The sequence below is a fragment of the Chiloscyllium plagiosum genome, unplaced genomic scaffold (genome assembly GCF_037043375.1).
Source record: "Chiloscyllium plagiosum isolate Xiang-an unplaced genomic scaffold, Cpla_swu_hap1 HiC_scaffold_25, whole genome shotgun sequence".
Taxonomy (NCBI): domain Eukaryota; kingdom Metazoa; phylum Chordata; class Chondrichthyes; order Orectolobiformes; family Hemiscylliidae; genus Chiloscyllium; species Chiloscyllium plagiosum.
In genome coordinates this window covers 55,074,472-55,101,672 of record NW_028270163.1, presented here as the reverse complement: position 1 = coordinate 55,101,672, position 27,201 = coordinate 55,074,472, and the positions used below count along the sequence as shown (strand labels likewise).

The 27,201-nt window shown below is 41.3% G+C and overlaps 1 protein-coding gene across 1 annotated transcript in view; it reads left to right on the top strand.

The window, feature by feature from the left end:
* Window positions 1-27,201, top strand: part of LOC122562290 (sodium-coupled monocarboxylate transporter 1-like) — a 69,518-nt gene that overhangs the window by 1,727 nt on the left and 40,590 nt on the right. The window contains exons 3-6 of the mRNA XM_043715095.2: window positions 18,230-18,369; window positions 24,508-24,573; window positions 26,036-26,087; window positions 27,051-27,118. Coding sequence (XP_043571030.2) covers window positions 18,230-18,369; window positions 24,508-24,573; window positions 26,036-26,087; window positions 27,051-27,118 — 326 coding nt within the window. The remainder of the gene's footprint in view (window positions 1-18,229; window positions 18,370-24,507; window positions 24,574-26,035; window positions 26,088-27,050; window positions 27,119-27,201) is intronic.

The following is a 27,201-nucleotide window of genomic DNA, read 5'->3' as shown; positions in this document are numbered from 1 at the left end:
ACTACATTTGCAGGTAAGGCATTCCACGCCCTTACCACTCTCTGTGTAAAGAACCTGCCTCTGAAATCTGTCTTAAATCTATCACCCCTCAATTTGTAGTTATGCCCCCTTGTACAAGCTGACGTCATCATCCTCGGAAAAAGACTTTCACTGTCTACCCTATCTAATCCTCTGATCATCTTGTATGTCTCTTTCAAATCCCCTCTTAGCCTTCTTATGCCAATGAGAATAGACCCAAGTCTCTCAGCCTTTCCTCATAAGACCTTCCCTCCAGACCAGGCACCATCCTGGTAAATCTCCTCTGCACCTTTTCCAATGCTTCCACATCCTTTCTGTAATGGGGTGACCAGAACTGTACACAATATTCCAAGTGTGGCCGCACCAGCGTTTTGTACAGTTGCAGCATGATATTGTGGCTCCGGAACTCAATCCCTCTATGAATGAAACCGAACACACCGTAAGCCTTCTTAACAGCACTATCCACCTGGGTGGCAACTTTCAGGGATCTATGTACATGGACTCCAAGATCCCTCTGCATATCCACTACCAAGAATCTTTCCATTGACCCAGTATTCTGCCTTCCTGTTATCCTTCCCAAAGTGCATCACCCCACATTTAGCTACTTTGAACTCCATTTGCCATCTCTCAGCCCAATTCTGCAGTTTATCCAAGTCCCCCTGCAACCTGTAACATTCTTCCACACTGTCCACTACTCCACCGACTTTAGTGCCATCTGCAAATTTACTAATCCATCCACCTATGCCTGCGTCTGTCATTTATAAAAATGACAAACAGCAGTAGTCCTAAAACAGACCTTTTTGGCATACCACTAGTAATCGGACTCCAGGCTGAATATTTTCGATCAACTGCTACTCGCTGCCTTCTTTCAGAAAGCCAGTTTCTAATCCAAACTGCTAAATCACCCTCAATCCCATGTCTCTGCATTTTCTCTAACAGCTTACCATGTGGAACCTTATCAAAGGCTTTACTGAAGTCCATGTATACCATGTCAACTGCCCTACCCTCATCTACATGCTTGGTCACCTACTCAAAAAACTCAACGAGGCTGGTGAGACATGACCTGCCCTTGACAAAACCATGTTGACTATCTGAAATCAAATTGTTGCTTGCTCGATGATTATTTAAATCTTATCTCTTATAATCTTTTCCAAAACCTTTCCTACAACAGAAGTAAGGCGCACTGGTCCACAATTACCTGGGTCATCTCTACTGCCCTTCTTGAACAAGGGCACAACATTTGCAATCCTCTAGTCCTCTGGTACCAAACCTGTAGACAACGATGATTCAAATATCAAAACCAAAGGCTCTGCTATCTCTTCCCTAGCTTCCCAGAGAATCCTCGAATAAATTCCATCCAACCCAGGGGACTTGTCTACTTTCACTCCTTCTAGAATTGATAACACTTGTGCGTAACTAACCTCAATCCTTTCTAGTCTATTATATCGTACCTCATTCTTCTCCTCTACAATATTCTCCTTTTCCTGAGTGAAAACTGATGAGAAATGTTCGGATGTAACCCTTCTACAGTCCTGATGCTGCCTGGCTTGCTGAGTTCTTCCAGTGTCCTGCTTGTCTACTTTTAACATAACAGTAAATGAACTTTGCAATAGATATATTTCCAATTTATCACATTAGTAGGTTGCAAAGGTGCAGGATATAGCAGAAGGTGGCACACAATATTGCAAGCTACTGTCGGTAACTTCCCTAATAGGAAAGGGTATATCTCATGAACTCTCTGTGCTGTGCATAATCAAATGCAAAGAACTTTCACATGATGGCTGGATTTACAGAAGGTTACATGATGTAAAGTACATTAACACTCAAACTATAATATAGTGTACCATTTGCCTGAACAATAGAGATTGTTGAGATTTGTTATATTTTGGATGAAATATAAAATCCCAAAGTCTGAAACGTTTTGAAGGGGAATGGCCTTATTGGTGAAAAGGACAATCATTAACTAAATGAGCAAGCTAACAAATGTCATTAGACAGCAAAATATTAATCCCTAATATACAATTAATTAACATAGCATATGATACAGATGTTCAACACACCAGTTTCAAAGGATAGCCATATTGGACATTTCTCTTTCTGCAGATGTTGACAGACCTACTGAGTTTCTCCAGCATTTTTTGTTTTTGTTCTACACATGTCAATCTGTCTAAAGACATCTACAGTCTTCCATTCTTGTTCCTTGAGGCTGGTGCTTTAGTATCTTAAGTAATGCACTCATACTAACTCCTCTGCAGTTTAAAGATTTCAACTTTAATTTCCTAGCTCATTTTTGTTGCTAAAGTTCATAGCCCACCATAATGCTCGAACTGTGCTGTGTACACGTCCTGTTGAGCAGTTGCTCTTTTGCTCTTCATTTCTCTCCTAATAGCTACATAACCATTCTCTGTCTCTATAATTCCTCAACTTCACACTTTCCCTTTCTACCTCTAACTTGTCTCCCTTTAACACTTACCTAAGCTCCCATTACCAACTGTCTCTACATCTCCTGAACCGACTTTCTATTTACTGGTCCTATCAACTTTCTTCCAATCGCACCGCCATGTGGACGAACATTTCAACTCCCCCTCCCACTCTGCTGAGGAAATGCAGGTCCTGGGCCTCCTCCGTCACCACTCCCTCACCATCCAACATCTCATCTTCCACGTGAGACCCTTCAACCCCATGGCATCAATGTGAACTTCACTAGTTTCCTCATTTCCCCTCCCCCCACCTTACCCCAGTTCCAACCTTCCAGCTCAACACCACCCTCATGACCTGTCCCATCTGTCAATCTTCCTTCCCACCTATCCGCTCACCCTCCTCTCTGATCTATCACCTTTATCCCCACCACCATCCACCTATTGCACTCTCAGCTACCTTCCCCACAGCCCCACCCCCTCCCATTTATCTCTCTACCTCCGAGGCTCCCAGCCTCATTCCTGATGAAGGGCTTTTGTCTGAAACATCGATTCTCCTGCTCCTCAGATGCTTCCTGACCTGCTGTGCTTTTCCAGCATCACACACTCTCGACTCTGATCTCCAGCATCTGCAGTCCTCACTTTCTCCTAGTCAATTTTCTTCCAGCAAAGCACTTTAATAAGTGCTCTCCTGACAAGTTTTAGCTTCGCCAGTTAAAGTAAGAGTTTCGTTAATGTGCTCTTTTCATACTGTTCAAAGGTAATTCTGCTACATTTACAACCAGCTCTATTCCCTTGGGCCCATGGAACTAACAGCTTCTGATTAATATTTACAATTATTGTCTAACAGGAAACATGTTTAAAATCAGACAACAGCAGGTTATAGTCCAACAGGTTTATTTGGAAACACTAACTTTCTAAGTGCTGCTTCTTCATCAGGTGGTTCATCAAACACCTGATGAAGGAGCGTCGCTCCGAAAGCTAGTGCTTCCAATTAAACCTGCTGGACTATAACCTGGTGTTGTGTGATTTTTAACTTTGTACACCCCAGTCCCAACACTGGCTTCTCCCAATCATGGAAACATGTTACTAGCCTTCCTCACAATTTTGAAACTTGACCACTGCCTTGAATCAATTAGCCAAAGTTTGTTCTATCTGCAGTTTGTACCTAACAAATGATGTCTAAGAACACTAAGTGCCCTGGTTATTTCTTGACCATAAAGTCAATATTCTTCTGACATCCAGATTACTGAATCTGGCCTTAAAGAGACAGGTAATTTAGTTATTTTCTTATAATAAATTTACAGCCAGTGCAATTTGCCTAATTTAACCTCCATTAACTATACAAAAATATATGACAGCAACGTGAGCTCTAATAACTCCTCACCTCAGGGCTGAAAGAAACATTACCCTTGTCATCAAACACATTACAAAGTTACATCCTTAAGAGTGGCTTTATTTCTACAAAGCCTTGAGTCTTGAAGTCTTCACATTAACTGGGAGAGACCAACATGCAGTAATTGGACTTTTACAGTTTATATGAACCAATTTGGAAGTTTCTTATGTTCCCTTGTTTCCTGTGAAAACCTTATAAGATTCTTGGAATGGACCCACCCAATTAACATTGAAAGTATTTTCTCTCTTACTATAATTTATGGCTATTACTATATTTTCAATTTGGTACTTAAAAGACTAAATTTTTAATCAAAATACTCTTTAGCCTGCCCAATATTTCTTGGAAAAAATTAGATAACTGACTGCACATTTGTTCCAATCATTTAGAGTACCTAATTGGTATGTATGTTCTATCAGTCAATTTTAAATGACTGAGACCCCTCTTATTAACCTTCTAGTCATAACTTGATAAGGTAACAGTCCTGTAGTTTTCGGAAGAATAACAGGAAGACAGAGTACTGGGTCAATGGAAAGATTCCTGGTAGTGTGGATATGCACGGGGATCTTGGAGTCGATGTACATAGATCCCTGAAAGTTGCCACCCAGATTGGTCGTGCTGTAAAGAAGGTGTGTTAGGTTTTATTGGTAGAGGGATTGAGTTCCAGAATCGTAATGTCATGCTGCAACTATACAAAACGCTAGTGTGGCTGTACTTGGAATATTGTGTACAGTTCTGGTTGCCCCATTACAGGACGGATGTGGAATCATTGGAAAAGGTGCAGAGGAGATTTACCAGGATGTTGCCTGATCTGGAGGGAAGGTCTTATGTGGAAAGATTGAGAGATTTGGGTCTGTTCTTATTGGAAAGAAGAAGGCTAAGAGGGGATTTGATAGATGATCAGAGGATTAGATAGGGTATACAGTGAAAGACTTTTTCCTAAGATGATTACGTCAACGTGTACAAGGGGGCATAACTACAAATTGAGGAACAAAAGATTTAAGACAGATGTCAGAGGCAGGTTCTTTACTCAGAGATTGGTAAGGGCATGGAATGCCCTGCCTACCAATGTAGTTAACTCAGCCACATTAGGGAGACTTAAACAATCCTTGGATAAGCACATGGATGATTTTGGGATAGCGTAGGGGGGCGGACTGAGATTAGTTCACAGGTCAGCGCAACAATGAGGGCCGAAGGGCCTGTTCTGCGCTGTATTGTTCTATGTTCTATATTCTGTGAGGCATGGATTTGATTGCCATCAAACAACAAGGTAGATAGTTAATCCACTGCAATGGGTTAGCTACATATAACTTCCAACCATCTTTAACCTTCTGGGAGTTTTGAATGTGATACTAGAAGACTGTGCATGATGAGGTAAGTGCAACCTGTCTCAAACTTCTCATCAACTCTTGTAGCTTAGGAATGACTTCATGTGTAAAGTGAAATTCAGGGTCACTGTCAAACTTGCATGGGAAGTTCCATCTACAAAATATTTCATTTAACAGTATTCAATGGACAAGGAATGCCTAGATAACTTAATAAACTGGTCAACAACCATATGTGCAAATATAAAATTTCCTTGTCATGTTGGAAGTGGGCCAATTAGATCAACATGAAGCTGAGTCGAAGAACCCTGTGGTTCTGCCTGATCATTAAGGAAAACCTTATTACAATGCGTCAAAGGTTTCCTGAGGTTTACATTCTCCTTTGTCTTAGGCTACATGTATTAGCTGCAACCTTCTCTAAATCAGTCTCAGCAGAATAATGATCACAATTACATTGGTTGTGAGTGAATCAAGAGCAAAGGTTAATCTCCTGATGCAGGTGGATCACACGCCAATGGACTCTGATCTGGCTTTTGCCTGTACATTAACAGACATTAATCTGCAGACGAAAGAAAGGTTTCATAAAGTCATAAAGTAAATGCAGACAAAGGCTGACTTTGTTCACGCCAGTAAATAACTGTTGGACATGAGTTGTACATGTACTAAAGCGATATCAAATCTATTACAGGCCCAACTGCTGAAACAGGAGTTACTGCATCTTCTACCTTCAATTGAGTACTGATTACCAGAGGAGAAAGTGAGGTCTGCAGATGCTGGAGATCAAAGTTGAAACTTTATTGCTGGAACAGCACAGCAGGTCAGGCAGCATCCAGGGAACAGGAGATTCGACGTTTCGGGCACAGGCCCTTCTTCAGGCCTGTGCCCGAAACGTCGAATCTCCTGTTCCCTGGATGCTGCCTGACCTGCTGTGCTGTTCCAGCAATAAAGTTTCAACTACTGATTACCAGACTCTAACTAGCAATAATTCCCCACATATGGCTGCTTCCTTACCTGTTAAGAAACAACTAAGATGCAGTTTACAGACAATAGATTTACCATCTAAAGAAGAAGAAAATCTTTTGATCTAAAGAGTGATATTAATAACATAGTCAGTATTGATTCATGGCTTTCCCTGCATTTATTTTTCTTAACTGTAATGCATTATGTCATCAATACTGCAAATGCAGAAGGGTCTTGGAGACACTTGAAACTGAGGATAGGTCAGGCAGTACAATTATGTATAAAGTCTGTGTGGGGAGTTCCTTTGACATGATGTGATGAACTATCAATGTAAACGTCAGGAGCTTCTTCAATGAGAACTTGAAGAAACTAGGTGCTGTTTAACATCCATCAATGACAACGGCCAGTTGTGAAGATGACTCATGTACTGAAGGAGAATAGTACATATGAAGTTACTGCTAAATCTCTGAAATAATTCTCGTGTCTGTTCACTTTGTCTTGCTGATGATACTGGTTTTATTAAGGGGTATAAGATGAATGAAGAGTGGTCTTCTGTAGACCTGTAATATATGTAAAATATATTCCCTAAGAAATAGCTAAAAATACCATTGACAAAACAAGTAAGACCCCATTCCCCCTATGGGATGCAAAAGACATAAGCTGCTGAATGTCTGTAGCCAGTGTGGTCTTATCCTAAATCAGCTATTGTACTGTTTTACATAGAAACTAGTTCCATCTACTGCTACTTTTAAATTTGCTGTTGTATTGTTGTGCTCTGCTGTCCATGAAGACAATTCCTGGATTCCATTGCCTTTATGAACCCTACAGAGAGATTTGACCATCTCTGCAAAGCCTGGTATAAAGCTGCATTGATAGTCCTCCAGAAATGAGCAGTGTAGATTTGAGCAATTCTAAGCAATTTAAAATCAGTTAAATCAAATTAAACTAAATTAAACTGGATTGAAAGGTGCCAGCCCCTTAAAGGGACACTGTAACAAAAATCAAGTGTTCAAAATTTGAAGTAATAGAGTTCAAATTAAACTATTGTTTTGTAGGTTAGTAATGCACTCAAGCCCCTGTAGTGCCCATCAGCCGTGGATGCAAGTAAATGCCAACAGTGATAATCGCTGAGGAATTACTATCTTAGTCTGTCAGACCATGTGGTGGTTTCCATTCCCTTAGGAAACCGATTTTTTCCTACAATGGTTGAACCTACTTGGGGTTAACTATCAAACCTGTCTTTAACAATGAAGGTAACAACTTGGTTAATCATTTAGGATGTTCCATCATCTGTTATAGTATGTCGGAGTCAATCGTCCACATATTGCAGCAAGCATTTGGCTGTGAAAGCACTCTCAAGATTCTGCCATTCTCTAATGAAAAATAGTGGGTGCAATAAGAATCCCCTGTGAAATCACCATCAAGGTGAAGCTACAAACCTTAAAGATGAATGCAAATCTGAATTGATCTCTTTTTGCTAATGAACACTCCAAGATTAATTTCCAAAATCTAGTGTCAAAACAATTTTAGCTCTTGCTGAAATTACAGGAAGCACAATGAGTATCTCTTGAACAAAAGGTTAGTGTCTAATGATTACCTAAGTTAACCCCCATCATTAACTGTCAATTTCCAAGAACTGTCTGGCTTTGCCACGAACCATATGAGTGGATTACTCACATAGACTGCCTGTCTTAACACACCTTGCATATGGCAATAAGCTCTGGAGTGACTCTGACATTAAAAGCACTAGGAATCAGATACTACTTAGGAGAAGACTGATCATTTTATTTATTGTCACATGTATTTGTTACATGTATTTATTACAGATATAGTGAAAAGTGTTGTACAATATCACCTTTCTCTGACGCCATCATAAAATACAGAAATAAACCAGACACAGAATATAATGGTAGAAAAATAAAGAAATGAAGTTAAAAAGTTCAACATGGGGGATCCAAGATGACGGCGATCTGAGAGGTCTGTTGTGCTGGGCTCTGCACCATAACTCAAGTAAAGTGGTGCTTTTACCATACCCCCACCACCTCAGAAGCCAACTGTAAGAAAGATTGGGAAAATAAACTGAAACAAAACCCCGAGAACCTTTTAAATAGTGATCCTAACATTTTGGGAAGAAGATGAAGATGAACAAAGGAAAGGGAGTGTGAGGATTGCAGCAAACAGGGCACTCCCCTACGGTGCCGGGCACACTCACGGCCGCACCCCCAACTCCTGCGGTGGCACCTTGGAACCTATTGGAGCAACTGAACTTATAACTCCAAGAGAAAATCGACTCAGCGCTGGAACCGATCTCTGCCATGCTAAAAAAGCATGAAAAGTAGATCCAAATGCTTGATTCAAAAGACCACTGCATCAGATACCACGGTGGAGAATGCAGAGGGGAGGATCTGAATGCTAGAAAACCAGGTACAGACCCTGCTAGACCAGTTCAACAGATGAACTTACAGATAGTCGGGCTCCCAGAATGGGAAGAAGGTGAGAACCTGCTCAAGCTCCCGCAGTTTCTAGGGCTGGAGATCGAGTCAGGCCAGGTGTGTGTGGAGTGGGCCCATCGTATCGCGATGCGCAGGTCCAGGTCAGATCAGCGCCCCTGCCCAGTCCTCGCACAACTCCAGTGTTACAACAAGAAGCAAATGATAGCAGAAGCCTCCTGAAGGCTGGGAAAAAACTCACAGGCCCTGGTGTACAAGGGGTCGAAAATGACATTTTTTCAAGACATCTTTGGGGCTGTCATCAAGAAGAGGAAATCTTTTGATGAGGTCAGGAAGAGGCTGAATATCCAATACTCTGTGAGGTACCGGGCAGTACTGCGCTTCCACCATAGAGGGTCTGTTTACAACTTTGATTCAGCAGAGAAAGTAAGGGATTTCCTAGAAATAGATGGTCTGGGTCAGAAAAAAACTATAAACAATGGTAAATCCTTTGCTGTCTTGGTTTTTCATTTATATACTTGGCATTGCTTGGATGTAAAATTCCTGTTTTTTATCAATTTCTGTTATCCCTTTGTTTCCTCTAGGTGTGGAGTGATTATCTCTTTTATTAAAGACAAATGGGGTTGATGTATGGAGGGGATGGGTTGGGCGACCACTTCTAATTCTCTCGTGTGTAAATAATAGGTTTTCTTTGTCTCTGTACTGCTTGGGTTTGGGACACGGCTTTAGTAGGAAGGTATGATGATGGTAATGCTCCCTATGGGTGAGGGGGAAATCTCCAGTTATTTGTTCTTTGTATATTTGTTTGTTTAATTTAAGAGGGGTGGTTAGTTTTTTTTAGTTTTTGTAGTATCTGTAGCAGTAGTTTTTAGAACCCTGTTTTTTTTTCCACTCGGTGCACCATGAGTAGGCTTCTTCCCCTTGGAGGGCCGCGGGCTGCTTTGGACGGTTATGGATAGTGGTTCATTCAGAAGGTGCACCTGGAACATAAAGGGGAGTCATTCCCCGATCTAAAGAAAGAAGGTGCTCTCAAACCTTAGAAAGGAGAGGGTTGATATCACCCTGCTACAAGACACCACTTGAGTGACAAGGAACATCTGAAATTACAGCAGGGAGGGGTTGGTAGGATATTCTTTTTCTCTTTCAGTTCTAAAAGCAGCGGAGTGCCCAAACTAGTGTAGAGAAACCTCCCATTTCAGACCAAATTAAGGATGAACATGGGCGGTTCATCATCTTCAAGGCGTTATTACATAGGAAAGGGTATGGCATTCTGAATGTCTATTGCCCCCCCCCCCCCTCCCAGCCACCCCGTGCACCCCCTTAAATTCTTAATTGACGCATTCTCTAAACTGATGGCTCATGGGGTGCACTGTACGATTAAAGGAGGAGACTTTAACTGTCTCACGGACCCCGAGATGGGCAGGATGCCAAGGAGTCTCTCGGGTATCTCCTCACAATCCAGATGGTTGGTGGATGTGTGGAGATGTCTCCACCCTAATGGTAGGGATTTCATCTTTTACTCCAACATGCAGAAGTGTCACATGAGAATTGATATGTTCTTTGTTCCATTGATTTGCCTGGATTCAGTGTTATCCTGCAGGGTTGGGAATATAGCTATTTCGCACCATGCAGCAGTGTACTTGGATGTTAAGATCATAGGTAGTGCAATAGATACGCAGCACTGGCACATGGATCTATTTCTTTTGAAGGATATCAAATTGATAGAGTACTTCACAAGGGAGTTTAGGACCTTCTAGCACATTAACCTGGGTACAGCCAGTAACCCATCAATTCTTTGGGACATCACAAAAGCTTATTTAAGGGGCTTAATTATTTAAAATTCAGCAACCAAGAAAAGCAGAAAGGAGAATAGCAATGTATGCTTGAGGCCCGGCTGAAGGCAGCTGAATCGGCAGATTATGATAGACCGTTTGTAGCTAAGCTACAGTAGGTCACAGCTATCAGGGCTCCTCTGAATTCAGCACTTACCCAGGCAGCAAAGAGAGAGAGGTCTCCTTTGCGAAGCAGAGGTTATTTGAATATGGTGATACACCAGATAGATATCTAGCATATTTGGGCAGGAAGACAAGTACCCCACAGTCCATTGTGTCCATTAGGGAGAGAACTGGTATTATCACTCATGAGTCTAAAACGATTAAAGCAATATTCAGGAAATTTTATACAGTTATACTGATAGGAGAGTTGTGAGGATGGAATAGTGAAGTGCAATACTTTCTTGAGAATCTAGACCTCCCAGGTAGAAATGTATAGCAAGCCTCCCTTTTGAATGCACCTTTAACAATACAAGAGATACAAGAGGCGGTAAGGCAACTCCAAAGTGGCAAAGTACTTGGCTCGGACAGTTACTGAGTGAGATCTACAAGGGGTTCATAAACATGTTGACCAAGCCAATACTGGGTATGTACAACCACTCATACAGTCAGGACTGCCTTCTGCTCTCTCTTAAGGAGGCCAATATCTCCTCAATATCTGAGGGAAAGATCCTGAGGACTGGGTCTTGTAAAGAACTATCTCATTGCTGAATATGGATTTTAAAACCCTGTCCAAAATGCTAGCTCTGAGATTGGAGAAGGTGCTGCCCACTTTCATAAAGGAAGATCAGATAGGTTCTATTAAGAGTCATAGCTCTTCCAATAATATCAGGAGCGTGTTGAATATAGTATTGGTATGTCAGGAGAGGTCAATTCCGGGCTTGATGGTCACCTTGGACGCAGAAAAGGTGTTTGACCAGGTGGAGTGACCTTATCTTTTTGGTGTCCTGGAATGATTTGACCTTGTGAGGGCTTTTGCTAGGTGGGTGGCAGTCCTGTATAATGACCCTATGGGGGCGTGAGCCTTACAAACGGTGTAAAATCAGATAGCTTTAGCCGCTGCTATTCAGCTTAGTAGTCAAATCGCTGGCAGAGGCTATTCAGAAGGACTCGAAAATAGTTGCCCCAAAGGTAGGAATGGGAGAGCATAAAATCACACTCTACGCTGATGATGTTCTTCACTTTTTGGCTAACCCAGAAAAGTCTGTACCCAGTTAATTTATTCAGCATTTTCTCATGGTATAACATTAATTTTAAAATCGGAAGCCATGCCTGTGGAGGCCTTGGCAGAAATGCCTGATCTGCAGGATGGAACACAATTCCCTTTCCAGTGGTCACAAAAAGGCTTTCTTTCTTTGGGTATTTTTGTTACCCCTGCTTTCCACCAGCTGTACAGAGTTAACTTTGTGCACTTGTTTGAAAGGATAAGACAGGATTGGCAGCATTGGGAGGGGTTACCAAGATCATAGTTAGGCCGAATAGCCCTGATTAAAATGAATGTTCTTCCTCGGCTACTGTACGCCGTGAGAATGCTCCTGTTGCTGTTGTCCAGACAAGTGCTGCAGAGGCTCAATGGCTGGCTTGGGTCTTTCGTTTGGTGTCGTAGGTGCCCTCTTATTAAATTCACCAAGTTGCAACTCCCACAGTGTATGGAGGGGTGTGGGTAGATCTCCCAGACTTTAAGCCATACCAATAAGCACCTTAATGTGAGTGACTGGGTGTGGAAGGATCCAAGGTCAATATGGCTTGACATCAAGGCCTCCCAGGCAAAGTGTCTCCTCCTCAATTTGTTGTTTATCGATAGGATGAAATCTGTTGCTGAGCATTGTAGAAGCCCTTTAGACACACATGCTTCTTCTCCACTAAATCCCTTTAATTGAATGTGGTTACTGTGAAACTTAAACATTTGCCCCTTTCAGCTATAGGTCATGAGGGATGGCTGATGGTAATGGTAGAACTAGTACCAACAATTATAATTTGTATTTAATTCCCTGGTCATTTAACCAAAACCCATGTTCACTAGTTCAAATTGCAAGGAACCTCATTTCCAACCAGGCAACTTTGCTTTTAACCCTGTAACCTACTGCTTCAAATCCGTTGAGGACTGTGTCATAACTGTACTCACATAGAAAACCTTGGCAATTATTAGTTTCTGAAACCTCTCACTTAAATCAAAAATTTTATTAGCAATTGATTCTCTTTCACTTCAGTTCTTTTATATTCAACTCTGGTTGTTGACCATGAAGTGTATACAGCAGGTCTCAGAGGTGGTTTCCACTTATATGATCTTGCTCCATTCTTGCCTTCTCAATCCCTCCATAGTCCCTTACTAAGTGTCTGTCTCTCCTGCAGCTATAACACAATATCTAATGTTACCTGAAAACACTGAGCCCCTCTCAACCCTCCACAATAGAGACTGGCTTTTTAAATATTGCTGCTTTAACCTGGTTCAATCTTTTATCATACCTTAAGCTTCTCAGTTGTAACCCATGGCGCTATGCTCCCAATTGTATTACCTGATGCCACCAGTAACTTTGGCTTGATCTGCTTAAGAGCTTTTGAAAGGATCTTGGGCAAACCTTCCTGCCACTGTAGGGGGAACCCCATTTAACCTCTAAGCAATTACTCTCAAATGCTACCCTCATTGCAGTTTACAAGACCATTCCTTTCTATTAATGTCCATTTTCTCAAAACCTAAGCCTCTAATCAATAACTCCATCAAGCACTTCATTTACTGTTCTTCGGTATATTTCAGGATAAGGTCGCATCCTAAGTCCACCAGCAACAATCCACAATCCCCCAAAAGATAATAACCTTTTTTTCTGCCTCACGCTACCATCCTCCTCATTGCTTCCTCACTAAGGTGGCAAAAGCCTCCCATCCAATGGACCCAATTTGCTCGGCTCCCAATTTACATCTGTGCCTTTTTATTGGTGCTGCCAGGACTGCTGGTGCTTCCAGCCAATCAGATTGGCAGGCAATGCCAGAGGGTCGAATGTACTCCTGTTGAGGGTCCATGTCTCACTCTGCATCAACTGACCTGCCTGCAGTACATTAGGGCTGGGGGTTGGCTTGTTCTGAGTTTGTTAGCTGCCCATCACCTTTACTCCTCATTCAGGCTGGGCCGAAGGGCCTGTTTCCACACTGTAGGGAATCTGATCTAATCTAATCAAATGGAGAGTAGTCTATTCCCTATTAAATGCTGACCATTGAGGAGGGTGCCTCATTCTTTGCCTAATCATCTTCATCTTCATTGATGGCCTTCCCTTCACTATAAGAGATCAATGAGCCACCTCACCCTCCATCTGTTGGCAGCAGCATCAAAGTGCCTGTCTTTAGCCTGTTTGATTCCATGCCATATGAAATGGCCAAAACCTCTGGATACAACAACGACTGTTGGCCCTGACAGCATCTTGTCTGTAACACTGAAGAAACATGATCCTAACCAAGCTGTTTTAGCAGAACTCAAGGACTACCCAACGATCTGGAAAATTACTGAGAAATGTGTTGTCCACTAAAAGCAGGACAAATGCAATTTAATAGCCACCCTATTAATCTAATCTCATTAATCTCAAAGTTTTTGAAGGATTCATTGGTAATCCTATCAAGCAGAATGTACTCAGTAATAGCTATCCAAAAATGCTCAGTTTGCGTTCCACCAGGTCCACTTAGCTTCACGTCTCATGACAACCTTGATCTATCATGAACAGAATAATAGAACTTCAGAGGTGACATGAAAATTACTGCCTTGGATGTCAAGGCCGCATTTGACTAAATGTGATATTAGAGAGGATCAGGAGGGACATTCTCACTGGTTGAACATATACCCAACACACAGGACAGACTTTGTGATTGTTAAAGGCCCAGAGCATTGCAACAGGGATACCCAGTCTCTCACTCATGCTCAGCTTCATCACCTATCTTGCCTCCATCATAAGGTCAGAAGTAGAGAGTTTGTTGATAATTGCACCATTTGACTACTCAGATACTGAAACAGTCTGTATTTGTATGCAGCAAGACCCAGACAATATTAGACTTAGCAGATAGTTGGAAAGTAATATTTGTGCCATGCAAATGCTAGGCAATAACTAGCTCCAACAGAGAGAATCATCCTTTCCTCGAGTTCAAAGGCATTACTATTACTGAATCCACTTGCTACTAGTGACTAGAAAATTAACAAGAGCGGACATAAAAATACTGTGGCTAAAGAAAGCAGACCAAAGACTGTAAGTTTTGTCATGAGTAAATCACCTCTTGAATCTCAGAAACCATGTCATCATTTCCAGACACTAATCAGGAGTCTTAGCAGATAATCTTCACTTGCCTTGGTGGCTGCAGCTCCAACAGTACTCAAGAATCTCATACCCTTCCAGGACAAAACTCTTTAGACTGACACCCAATCTCCCACTTTAAACTAAAGCCCCCTGCACCAGGGCACAGTGCCACCAATCTATACCAGCTACAACATCCACTGCAACAACTCACCAAAACTCCTAAATCTGAAAGAACAAGCGCAGAAGATTCATCACAAGTTCCTTTCCAAGTGACACACCATTCTGAGTTGGACCTATAATATCACAGTTCCCTAACTGTTGCTGGGTCAGAATTCCAAAATTCACATCCTGACAGCACAGTGGGTATAAGTTCATCCCATGGACTACAGCAGATAAGAAGGCATCTCACCAATGTCTTCTCACAGGCAATTAGGAATGGGCAATAAATGCCGGTGATACTGATACCTTTGAAAAAAAGGTCTCATCACATCAGGCCTTCTTGGTTCTACATGACCATCCAAACGTTCATAACATCAATTAATTTGAATTTGAATTTAATTTATTGTCACGTGTACCGGGGCACAGTGAAAAGCTTTGTCTTGTGAGCAATACAGGTAGGTCACAGAGTTAAGTAGCATAGATAGTAAATAATAGGTGAACAGCGGCAAACAAACACACAGGCAAAGGCAAATGTTAAGCATTTGTGAATCCATTCAGTATTCTAACAACAGTAGGGTAGAAACTGTTTTGAAATCGGATGGTGCGTGTGTTCAGGCTTCTGTATCTTCTCCCCGATGGTAGATGTTGTAGAAAAGCATTGCCAGGGTGGGATGGATCTTTGAGAATGCTGGCGGCCTGTGAGAATGCTGGTGACAGCAGGCCTGGGAGATGGATTCTGTAGATGGGAGGTTGGCCTTTGTGATTGTTCACCACTCTCTGTAACCGTCTTCGATCTTGAATGGCACAGTTGCCATGCCAGGTAGTGATACATCCAGACAGAATGCTCTCGATGGCATATCTATAAAAGTTGGCAAGGATATTGGCCATTGTGCCAAATTTTCTGCCTGAGGAAGCAGAGACATTGTTGGCCCTTTGTAACCAGTGCGTCCAAATGAAGAGTCCAAGAAAGCTTGTTGTTGATGACCACTCCCAGGAGCTTGACACTCTCCACTTGTGCCACCTCTGTGCTGTTAATGTGTAGGGGGGGGCATGAATAACATCCTGCCGAAAGTCAATAATGAGTTCCTTTGTTTTGCCGGAATTGAGAGCTAGGTTGTTCTCAGTGCACCATTTTTCCAGGTCTTCCACCTGCCATTCATAGTCTGTTTCATCGCCATCTTAGATTCGACCGACTATGGTGGTGTCATCAGCAAACTTGTAAATGGCAATAGTCTGGTAATTGGCGACACAGTCAAGAGTATACAGTGAGTACAGCAAGGGGCTGAGTACGCATCTCCGGGAGGGCTCCAGTGTTGAGTGTTAGTGAGGATGAAATATTGTCCCCAGTCTTCACTGATTGTGGCCTGTGGGTCAGGAAACTGAGGATCCAGTTGCAGAGAGAGGGGCTTAGTCCGAGATCACTAAGTTTAGTAATTAATCTCGAGGGAATAATAGTGTTGAAGGCTGAACTGTCCATTAATAACTGTCCATCTGTAGCTCATTACTAATTTCCCTGAAAAAAACATGAACGAAATGCACATCCTAAATGAATTTAAGGTATATTACTTTATCTGCTGAAGGTCTAAACCAAGGTTCGAGATCAGAGAAGCCCAAGGGGTGTGTCTGACAACTTAGTGAAGCTAGCTATCTGTGAAAAGCTGAAATTGTGCTTGTGAGTAGATGATGGAATGCAGCTTCCATAATCTAGTGATGTGCAGTACCACATGATCAGCCATGGAACAATATGCATCAGAGCAGCTTTTGAGGCAGTTTTGAAATCACACCTTCTGTAGTGAAGAATTGGAATCACTTGTAAAGATTTAATGAGGTTTGATGAGTCACTGTATCACTGATGTCTGTGGGGCAGAAGTTGCCAAAAACATTTGTGGAAACACCTGAACCCCCACATGTTATTTTCCCTCCTCTATAAGGTATTCAACCACACTGTGTCTGCCACCCATGTTTACGTCAGGTTAATTCTAAATGGATATTTGAATATAAGTTGTATACATAACTTTGTGTTGTAGTTTATGGTTATTGTTCAAAGCAGTGGAATCTTATGACTTTATTCACTTAGCACTTATTGTGAAGTCTGTGTGTGTCAAATTGTAAAATGGGGAAAGCATTGAGTGGTCCCTTTAAAAGATGGTGTTTATTTCTGTGCTGAGAGTTAAAATGGATGTCTGGCAGCAGTTTGAGTTCGATAGAACACAGAGCACCCAAATTGTAATATTTTGTATCAAAAGACCAAGCAGCAGTTTTTATCAAGACAACAGCCTTTTTAAATGTAGCCAATCAATTTAAATGAGGCCCTTAGTTACCAAAAATTCTAAATTTAAATCTGATGATTTTGACAACATAAGACCAATTCAATTGTAAAAATATTGATAGGGCATCAAGGTTATAAAAGAAGGGGACAGTTGAAAAATTGGCAGAGCTACCTACCTTCTGCTAAGAGATAACAGCTCCCAGCTCCTAGAGAAAGTACCATCTATTTACCACAGCACTATGGCACGCCATCTAAATTCCTGACGGAAGGATTTACAGAGAAAACTTTCCTGACAGAAGTCACAGAAAGTTCTGGAAGACATGTAATCTGGCTGTAATTTTGAGAGGCTAAATTCTATTGTTTTGTTATATAAGTGGATTTGTATTTAGTTGAACAGCATACCATTAGAATTTTGCATTATTTGGGAATAGTTAGCAGTTAGAGGGGAATTGTTGAGTCTGTTAATGGTTTAGTTAATTTGGTGACTGTTAGAGTTAGATAAAATAAATTGTTACTTGTGGATTGTAAAGTGAGCATCAGGGATTTCTTTTACTTAACTACTAGATGTTGCTGAAAAAATAGATTATGCCCCTTCCCAGACCCGTTTTAGCAGATTATAGGGTGAGGCACACCCTGTTCGGGTGATTCGGTTGTGGTTCTCAGAGGGGGATCAGCCTCTGCCTTATAACAGTAAAAACTAGGATCTCAATATTTGTCAATGCTTAAAACATGGTTACTCGTCCATCACCATGTTGTAACTTAAATTTGGCTGTTTGGTCTGGGATTATAACACAGTCAATGGGTGCAGACATTCAGTAAAATAAACTGTTAATTTAAAAGGTTTGCTGTAGCAATGTTAAGGTACACTAAGGTGTCAATAGTTGCATTTTGGAAACTTAAATTCCCTAAACTTTTACTCTCTGTTAGTACTTTTGGTTACATCCCCCTAGATCTGGCATGTGAATTCATGCCTGCTGTGTTTACAGAATTGTTTCTGCCCGTGAACTTGTTCATATTAAATAAATATATAATAGTGTACTAGAATTTTCGAAATGTTTAGTAGAAACTTCTGTAAATGTATTCTACTACCCATTGAAGCTCTTTATTAAATAATTTCTAATTGTTGTTCCAGTGGTTGGCGGTCCTGCAGAGGTGTACCTATATGGGATAATGGTTCTGCTGTACAATGTTGCTGCCTTCTTTACAATTATCATCACTTGCCTGATCTACATTCCTCTCTTCTACAGATTAAACATAATTAGCACATATGAGGTAATTTATTTTTCAGTTCCTCTCATTGTATTTCTCTGTTGCCACTTACTTTCTTTCATTAGCGATCATTTTTCACCTAACTTTTCCCACTATGAAAATTGTACAGCTGTGTTAACCTACATTTGACTGGGTTAGTTTTCACAATCAGCATATTTACACTGAGAAAAACTATTGCTTGTTAAATATAGTTTGATTTTGAAGAGAATAATAAACTAATGTAAAAAGCACCAAATCTTTTCCCTAGTGATACATCCTTCTTTTATGTTTTAAGCTTTTTATCATCATTCAATCCTCAGATCTATTGATATAGTGGATGGTCAATAGAACCAATGGACACAGATTAAAACTAAGGGGTCTTGCATTTAAAACAGAAATGAAGAGGATTTTTGTTTTCTCAAAAATGTTATGAGTCTTTGGAACTTACTGGCTGAGAGCACAGTAAAGGCAGGGTTATGGATTATTTTAAGGGCAGAAATAGATTCTTGACTTACAAAAGAGTCAAAGGTTTGGGGTTAGATGGGAAAATAAAATTGAGGTAACAATTGGATCAACAATGATCCAATGGCAGAGCAGCTCAAGGGACTAGAGGATCTACTCCTGCTCCTGCAGTCCATTAGGAGAAAGTGAGAACTGCAGATGCACGAGGTCAGAGTCAAGAGTGTGGTGCTGGAACACACTCTATATAATTTTGAAACTCTATATATTTTTTCAGAATGATTTCTGTGTTGAGACTGAGAAAAAATTAACATCTGACTTTATTATATGTTTATTTTTGTCACCTTTCCAAGCTGTCTACACTGGGACTGTAGTTTGGGACAGGATATCCTTACTAACCTAGGATGTGTTGGCTAGGGAAGTCAATGGCCTTGTATTATTTCCATTGGAGTGTTAATCCAGAGACCCAGGTAATGTTCTGGAGTCCCAGGTTTGAATCTCACTACGGCAGATAGTAGAATTTGAATTCGATACAAAATAATCTGGAACTAAAAGTCTAATGGTGACCATGAATCAATTGTTGGGAAAACTCATCTGGTTCTCTAATGTCCTTTAGGGAAGGAAGCTGCCATCCTTACCTCGTCTGCCTACATGTGACTCCAGACCCACAGCAATGTAGTTAACTCTTAAACTGCCCTCTGGGTAATTAGGGATGGGCCATAAATGCTAGCCTATCGATACCCTTGTCATTTGAATATATATATATATATATATATATATAAAAAATGCATGTTCATTATGCATTACAATCTTTCACCCATCTGTAAACCAACTATTCAGTAATCTTTGTGGATACTTTATCATGACTTTCATTGTCAGATGATTACTGTCTTCAATTGAGAGTGCAAATTTATGCATTTGATATTTCATATAACAAGGTATCCCATTTGGCACCGAATCCCCATTATGAGAAGGCAATGGCCTAGTGGTATTATCGCTAGACCATTAATCCAGAGACCCTGGTAATATTTTGGGGACCCAGCTTCCAAAGCTGCCATGGCAGATTGTGGATTAAGAGTATCTGGAATTAACAGTCAATGATGACCATGAAGCCATTAGGAGAAAGTGAGGACTGCAGATGCACGAGGTCAGAGTCAAGAGTGTGGTGCTGGAAAAGCACTCCATGTCAAGCAGCATCCGAGGAGCAGGAGAATCGATGTTTCGGACATAAGCCCGTCATCAGGAAACCATGAATCCATTGTCAATTGTCATAAATAACCCATCTAGTTCACTAATGTCATTTAGGGAAAGAAGCTGCTGTCCTTGCCTGGTCTAGCCGAGTTGTGACTCCAGACGCAAAGCAATGTGGTTGACCCTTAACTGCCCTCTGGGCAATGAGGGATGGACAATAAATGCTGGCCCAGCCAGAAACATCTATATCCCATAAATGAATTTAAAAACTAAAAGAGTCATTGGGGAATGTTTCCCATCAATGCTGGCTGTCTTCAGCCCTTTGGTTGGAGACAGGAGTTGTGGCCGTCACCTAGAATTCCAACTCAAGCTATTGGCTAACCTGGCTGTTCAGCAGCTCGGTAAACCCAACCATAAGGGTAGCAGAGGTGGCCAGGACTGGAGCTAAAAGCAGTCCCAAATTTCAAGTTCAGAACCAGGTATGTATGTGATCTTGCGTGGGGTAGGAGGTAAGGTCTGGGAAAGTGAACAGAGTGTGATGGAGTTAAAAATCACACAACACCAGGTTATAGTCCAACAGGTTTAATTGGAAGCACACTAGCTTTCAGAGTGTCGCTCCTTCATCAGGTGATAGTGAATGGCGGAGGTCTTGATGGAGAGACTAAGGTGGGCGAGAGCATCCATTGTGATGAATCACGGACTATTTAAAGTGAGCAACGTTGAAAAACATGACACCTCGTGCCTTCCTTCCTGCCCTAGTTAACCTGCCAAGCTTGCCAGCTAGTCCTTCTACCAGCCACAGATTTGAGGTCAGGCAGAAACCAACCCTCACATGGTTATGAATTTTCCCCTTAAGGTCCTAGATTGGAGCAAGGGCAAGCAACTGGGGTAAGGGCGTTCCCTACTCTCTGTAAAATTGCAGACAGGTTGACCCTGAAGTATTTAAGGACTTTTAATTACTTGAAAGAGAGAGACACAAATCCAAGTAAATTGGACTGTGACCTAGAGTCATAGAGTCATAGAGATGTACAGCATGGAAACAGACCCTTCGGTCCAACCCCTCCATGCCGACCAGATATCCCAACTCAATCTAGTCCCACCTGCCAGCACCCGGCCCATATCCATCCAAACCCTTCCTAATCATATACCCATCCAAATGCCCCTTAAATGTTGCAATTGTACCAGCCTCCATCACATCCTCTGGCAGCTCATTCCATGCACGTACCACCCTCTGCGTGGAAAAGTTGCCCCTTAGGTCTCTTTTATATCTTTCCCCTCTCACCCTAAACCTATGCCCTCTAGTTCTGGACTCTCCCACACCAAGAAAAAGACATTGTCTATTTTTCCTATCCATGCCCCTCATAATTTTGTAAACCTCTATAAGCTCACCACTCAGCCTCCGACTAAGGGAAAACAGCCCCAGCCTGTGCAGCCTCTCCCTTTAGCTCAGATCCTCCAATCCTGGCAACATCCTTGTAAATCTTTTCTGAACACTTTCAAGTTTCACAACATCTTTCTGATAAGAAGGAGACCAGAATTGCATGCAATATTCCAACAGTGGCCTAACCAATGTCCTGTACAGCCGCAACATGACCTCCCAACTCCTGTACTGAATACTCTGACCAATAAAGGAAAGCATACCAAACACCTTCTTCACTATCCTGTCTACCTGCGACTCCATTTTCAAGGAGCTATGAACCTGCACTCCAAAGATTCCTTGATCAGCAACACTTCCAGGACCTTACCATTAAGTGTATAAGTCCTGCTAAGATTTGCTTTCCCAAAATGCATCACCTCGCATTTATCTGAATTAAACTCCATCTGCCACTTCTCAACCCATTGGCCCATCTGGTCCAGATCCTGTTGTAATCTGAGGTAACCCTCTTCGCTGTCCACTACACATCCAAAGGTTACTAACTATACCTCTTATGCTCGCATCCAAATCATTTATATAAATGACAAAAAAGTAGAGGGCCCAGCACCGATCCTTGTGACACTCCACTGGTCACAGGCCTCCAGTCTGAAAAATAACCCTCCAACACCACCCTCTGTCTTCTACCTTTGAGCCAGTTCTGTATCCAAATGGCTAGTTCTCCCTGTATTCCATGAGATCTAACCTTGCTAATCAGTCTCCCATGGGAACCTTGTCGAATGCCTTACTGAAGTCCATATAGATCACATCTACTGTTCTGCCCTCATCAATCTTCTTTGTTACTTCTTCAAAAAACTCAATCAAGTTTGTGAGACATGATTCCCCATGCACAAAGCCATGTTGACTATCCCTAATCAGTCCTTGCCTTCCCAAATACATGTACATCCTGTCCCTCAGGATTCCCTCCAACAACTTGCCCACCACCGAGGTCAGGCTCACCAGTCTATAGTTCCTGGCTTGTCTTTACCGCCCTTCTTAAACGGTGGCACCACGTTTGTCAACCTCCAGTCTTCCAGCACCTCACCTGTGACTATCAATGATACAAATATCTCAGCAAGAGGTCCAGCAATCACTTCTCTAGCTTCCCACAGAATTCTTGGGTACACCTTATCAGTTCCTAGGGATTTATCACTTTTACGTGTTTCAAGACATCCAGCACTTCCTTCTCTGTAATCTGGACATTTTTCAAGATGTCAATATCTATTTTCCTACAGTCTATATCTTCCATATCCTTTTCTACAGTAAATACTGATGCAAAATATTCATTTAGTAGCTCCCCCATTTTCTGTGGCTCCACATAAAAGCCACCTTGCTGATCTTTGAGGGGCCCTATTCTTTCCCTAGTTACCCTTTTGTCCTTAATATATTTGTAAAAACTCTTTGGATTCTCCTTAATTCTATTTGCCAAAGCTATCTCATGTCCCCGTTTTGCCCTCCTGATTTCCCTTTTAAGTATACTCCTACTTTCTTTATACTCTTCTAAGGATTCACTCGATCTATCCTGTCTATACCTGACATATGCTTCCTTCTTTTTCTTAACCAAACCCTCAATTTCTTTAGTCATCCAGCATTCCCTATAGCTACCAGCCTTCCCTTTCACCCTGACAGGAATATACTTTCTCTGGATTCTTGTCATCTCATTTCTGAAGGCTTCCCATTTTCCAACCGTCCCTTTACCTGCGAACATCTGCCTCCAATCAGCTTTCGTAAGTTCTTGCTTAATACCGTCAAAATTGGCCTTTCTCCAATTTAGAACTTCAACTTTTAGATCTGGTCTATCCTTTTCCATCACGATTTTAAAACAAATAGAATTATGGTCGCTGGCCCCAAAGTGCTCCCCCACTGACACCTCAGTCACCTGCCCTGCCTTATTTCCCAAGTGTAGGTCAAGTTTTGCACCTTCTCTAGTAGGTACATCCACATACTGAATCAGAAAATTGTCTTGTACACACTTAAGAAATGAGGCAACACAGCGGCTCAGTGGTTAGCACTGCTGACTTACAGAACCAGGTTCGATTCCAGCCTGTGACTGTCTGTGTAGAGTTTGTATATTCTCCCTGTGCCTGCGCTGGTTTCTCTGGGTGCTCCGGGTTCCTCCCAGTCCAAATATGTGCATGTCAGGTGAATTGGCCAAGCTAAATTGCCCATAGTGTTCAGGGATATGTAGGTTAGGTATATTAGTCAGGGGTAAAAGTAGGGGGAAGGGGTCTGCGTGGGAAACTCTTCGGAGGGTCATTATGGACTTGTTGGGCCAAACGGCCTGTTTCCACAATGTAGAGATTCTGTGATTCTACGTAGGCAGCCCAGTGGGAAGGGACTTAAAAACTAATTGCAGCCTCTGGTTTGTGTGTGTTATTGGACTGATGTGCTAGCGTGGACTTGTGTACCATACACTGTTGGTCACAGATACCCCGCTGTGCAGGTAAAAGAAAGACTGTCACATGTTAGAAACCAGGCAAACCAATGAAGTTACTGCTAAGAAGGAGACAGGGTAAAAGCTGGTCAGCTAATTTATAGAGCTAAGAATCTTGAAATCAACTGATGTCAGTATTGCCAGTTTCATTCAACTTAATGACCACAATGTTCCAACATCTTCTCCTCACAGAACCCAGAGACTACTTTGTATTTCTTTGTAACTATTATCTTTCTATTCAATTCACATTTCTAATCTGTGTGTATGTGTGTCATGTTTTATCACTGTATTTCATGATTAGTAGCTAATAAGTTCACCCTTTAACTTAAGAACATCTGATTAATTTGGCTCCTTTTAAGATACACATACATTTCGAATGGGAAAGGATCCACAAGGGAAGGGATTTATTTTAAACTTTGCTGCAATCAAAGAAGAGAGGCGGTGTATTAAGAAGGAGAGCTAGTTTATCCTTCCTCACGCAGGACCATAGACATGTGGGGATATCACCTCTGGAGTCATAACAAACCTGGGCCCTTCACCTGAGGAGTGATTGTAATACTAGGAGCCAAGTTTCTGTGCAGTTATTGCCAACTTCCTTTTGGGTTGAACAATGTAACACAATGAATAAGATTTCAAATATTGCAAATGTTTCATTTTGTTCCTACAGTACATTAGCAGAAGATTTGGTTTAGCAGTGAAGTATCAAGTTGTTTCTTCCTTCTTATTATACATGGTAGGTTCTGAATTTTTTTTCAATACCTGTGCTTCTGGCACAAAATTCATGTATCTACCCTTAGAGAAGGTGATGGCCTAATGGTATTATCGCTAGACTATTAATCCAGAGGCCCAGGTAAAGTTCTGGGGACCTGGGTTTAAGTCACACCATGGCAGGTGTTGCCATTTGAATTCAATAATAATCTGGAAATAAGAGTCTAATGATGATGATGAAACCATTATCAATTATTGAAAAAGCCCATCTGGTTCTCTAATATCCTCTAGAGAAGGAAATCTGCCATCCTTGCATGGTCTGGCTTACATGTGAATCCATATCCACAAAAGTGTGGTTGATTCTTCACTGCCCTCCTGGCAAATTAGTGATGGGCAATAAATGCTGGCCTGGTCAGTGACACTCACATGAATGAATGAATATAAATAAAATCGAATATACTCATTCTGTCTGATTGGGTTAATAAGATTATTTTTCAGGAATGTTATTAAAAAGGCAGTATACCTACCATCGAAACATCTTTTAGTTAGCCCAACCTCCCAGCTACCCAACCATTGACATATCTGACTGTCCAGGATACCTTAGTCCACTCAGCCCTATATCTCCAGCATCCATGTTCACCCTCCACTCCTCTATGCTGTCAGACTGCTGACATCCTCATTTATTGTTGTTCCATGCATTCCTGGGTAAAATATCTGACACTCGTGGACAATCCATCATTAAGAAAGTATTGGAATATTCAAAAATGGAGCTGACAACGATGAAGCACATTGGAATTTTTATTATGTTAAAGATGCTACATAAATGCAAATTGTTGTTTCTGAGAATTGTGTGAAGATTCTGACAAAAGGCAAATATATTTTTTTCCTAATAGATCTTAGTGGAGTTTAATTCAGGGTTTCTGTAGATCCGATAAGATCTATTTGAGATGAAAATGTGATCTAAAGTAGTACATGATCTGATTGGTTTGCCTAATTACACCAAGTTCAAATAGGCACAATTAATTTAATTTCTTTTCAGATTAGATTACTTACAGTGTGGAAACAGGCCCTTCGGGCCAACAAGTTCACACCGACCCTCCGAAGAGCAACTCACCCAGACCCATACCCCTACATTTACCCCTTCACCTAACACCACGGGCAATTTGGCATGGCCAATTCACCTAACCTGCACATCTTTGGACTGTGGGAGGAAACTGGAGCACCCAGAGGAAACCCATGCAGACATGGGAAGAATGTGCAAACTCCACACAGACAGTTGCCCGAGGTGGGAATTGAACCTGGGTCTCTGGTGCTGTGAGGCAGCAGTGCTAACTATTGTGCCACCATGCATTCATAGTCTAGCTTTGACTATAGTTTTGATAGATAACCATTTACAGCAGGTGCTCAATGTTATGAGAATCTTGGATTAAAGATTCATTGTAAGTTTTTTTCATTACTCTGTAACATGTTGTTTTATATTTTTTCAGTTCATTTATCTCGGCATTGCCACCTATACACCTGCACTAGCACTCAGTGAAGGTGAGTTCAACAATTTGCCATGAAGAATTCAACCAGCAATACAACTTCACCTAAATGAGGAGAATTAGAGCTCATAGTATGCTTTGCTATGATGCAGCAATTGTAATATCCATAGAGCCAGGGTGACTTTCCTGGGACAATAGCTCAACAGCTTCTTGGGCTCTGTTGGGAAATGATGTGCTAAAGTAATCTGATATCTCAAAAGCTCCTTTCAAGAGAGGCCCTTCTGCAAGACAAAGGGAAATGTGTCAGTGAGTCTTGTAAGATGTTTGCAGAGTGTGCACATTATGGTTGAATAGCCAGTGCTATGACATTTGTGCGATGTAAGTTGTAGGTAAGTGAAATTTGTAAGAATGCTGAATATGTAAGGCTAAAGCGAAGGATGTTTAGTGAAATGAAATGTACTGAATGCAGCAGAGTACAGAGTTGTGACCGTGTGGCTGTGTTATCAGACTTTAGCCTAAAACAAGGTCTGACAGTGAATTGTGCAGCTGTGCTGAGAGTGCGTTTTAAGTTTTTATCTCAATAATTTCTGTCAAATCATTGAGATTTGAATATGTATTGCACTTGTGCTCTTAGAGCAATGCACCAGATATTGATGTCAGGAGTAATCTCATCTCACTCCCTCCTCATCAGATTGTTGAAAGGCTTTGAGACACTCCAGAGAAAAGGAAAACTAAGACCTCAACGGGCTATCAGAAAATCTTGTTACCCACTCCATAGCCATTTTTACCAGAGATATGTTCAATATAGGTTTAGGCCTGACATCACAAAATCTCCATGATTATTTGTGTGAACTCCCTGTGTTAGTTCATTTATTAAGAATGATGATTACATGATGTTCCTTGGGTAGCAGACACATATATTTGTCTTTATCATTCAGTATTTTACCATAAATAAGTTTTTAAGTAAATTAATCCGCTGCATATAAATATAACCTTTTACAATAATTGTCTGTTTCAGTTACCGGGATTAACTTGTGGATTTCCATCATAACCACTGGTTGTGTGTGCACCCTATATACAACACTGGTAAGAAATCTCAACTGGATGCTTAAATAGTAATTAATAGTTAATTTATGATATTCAATGAGTGACATGTGTATATTATTATA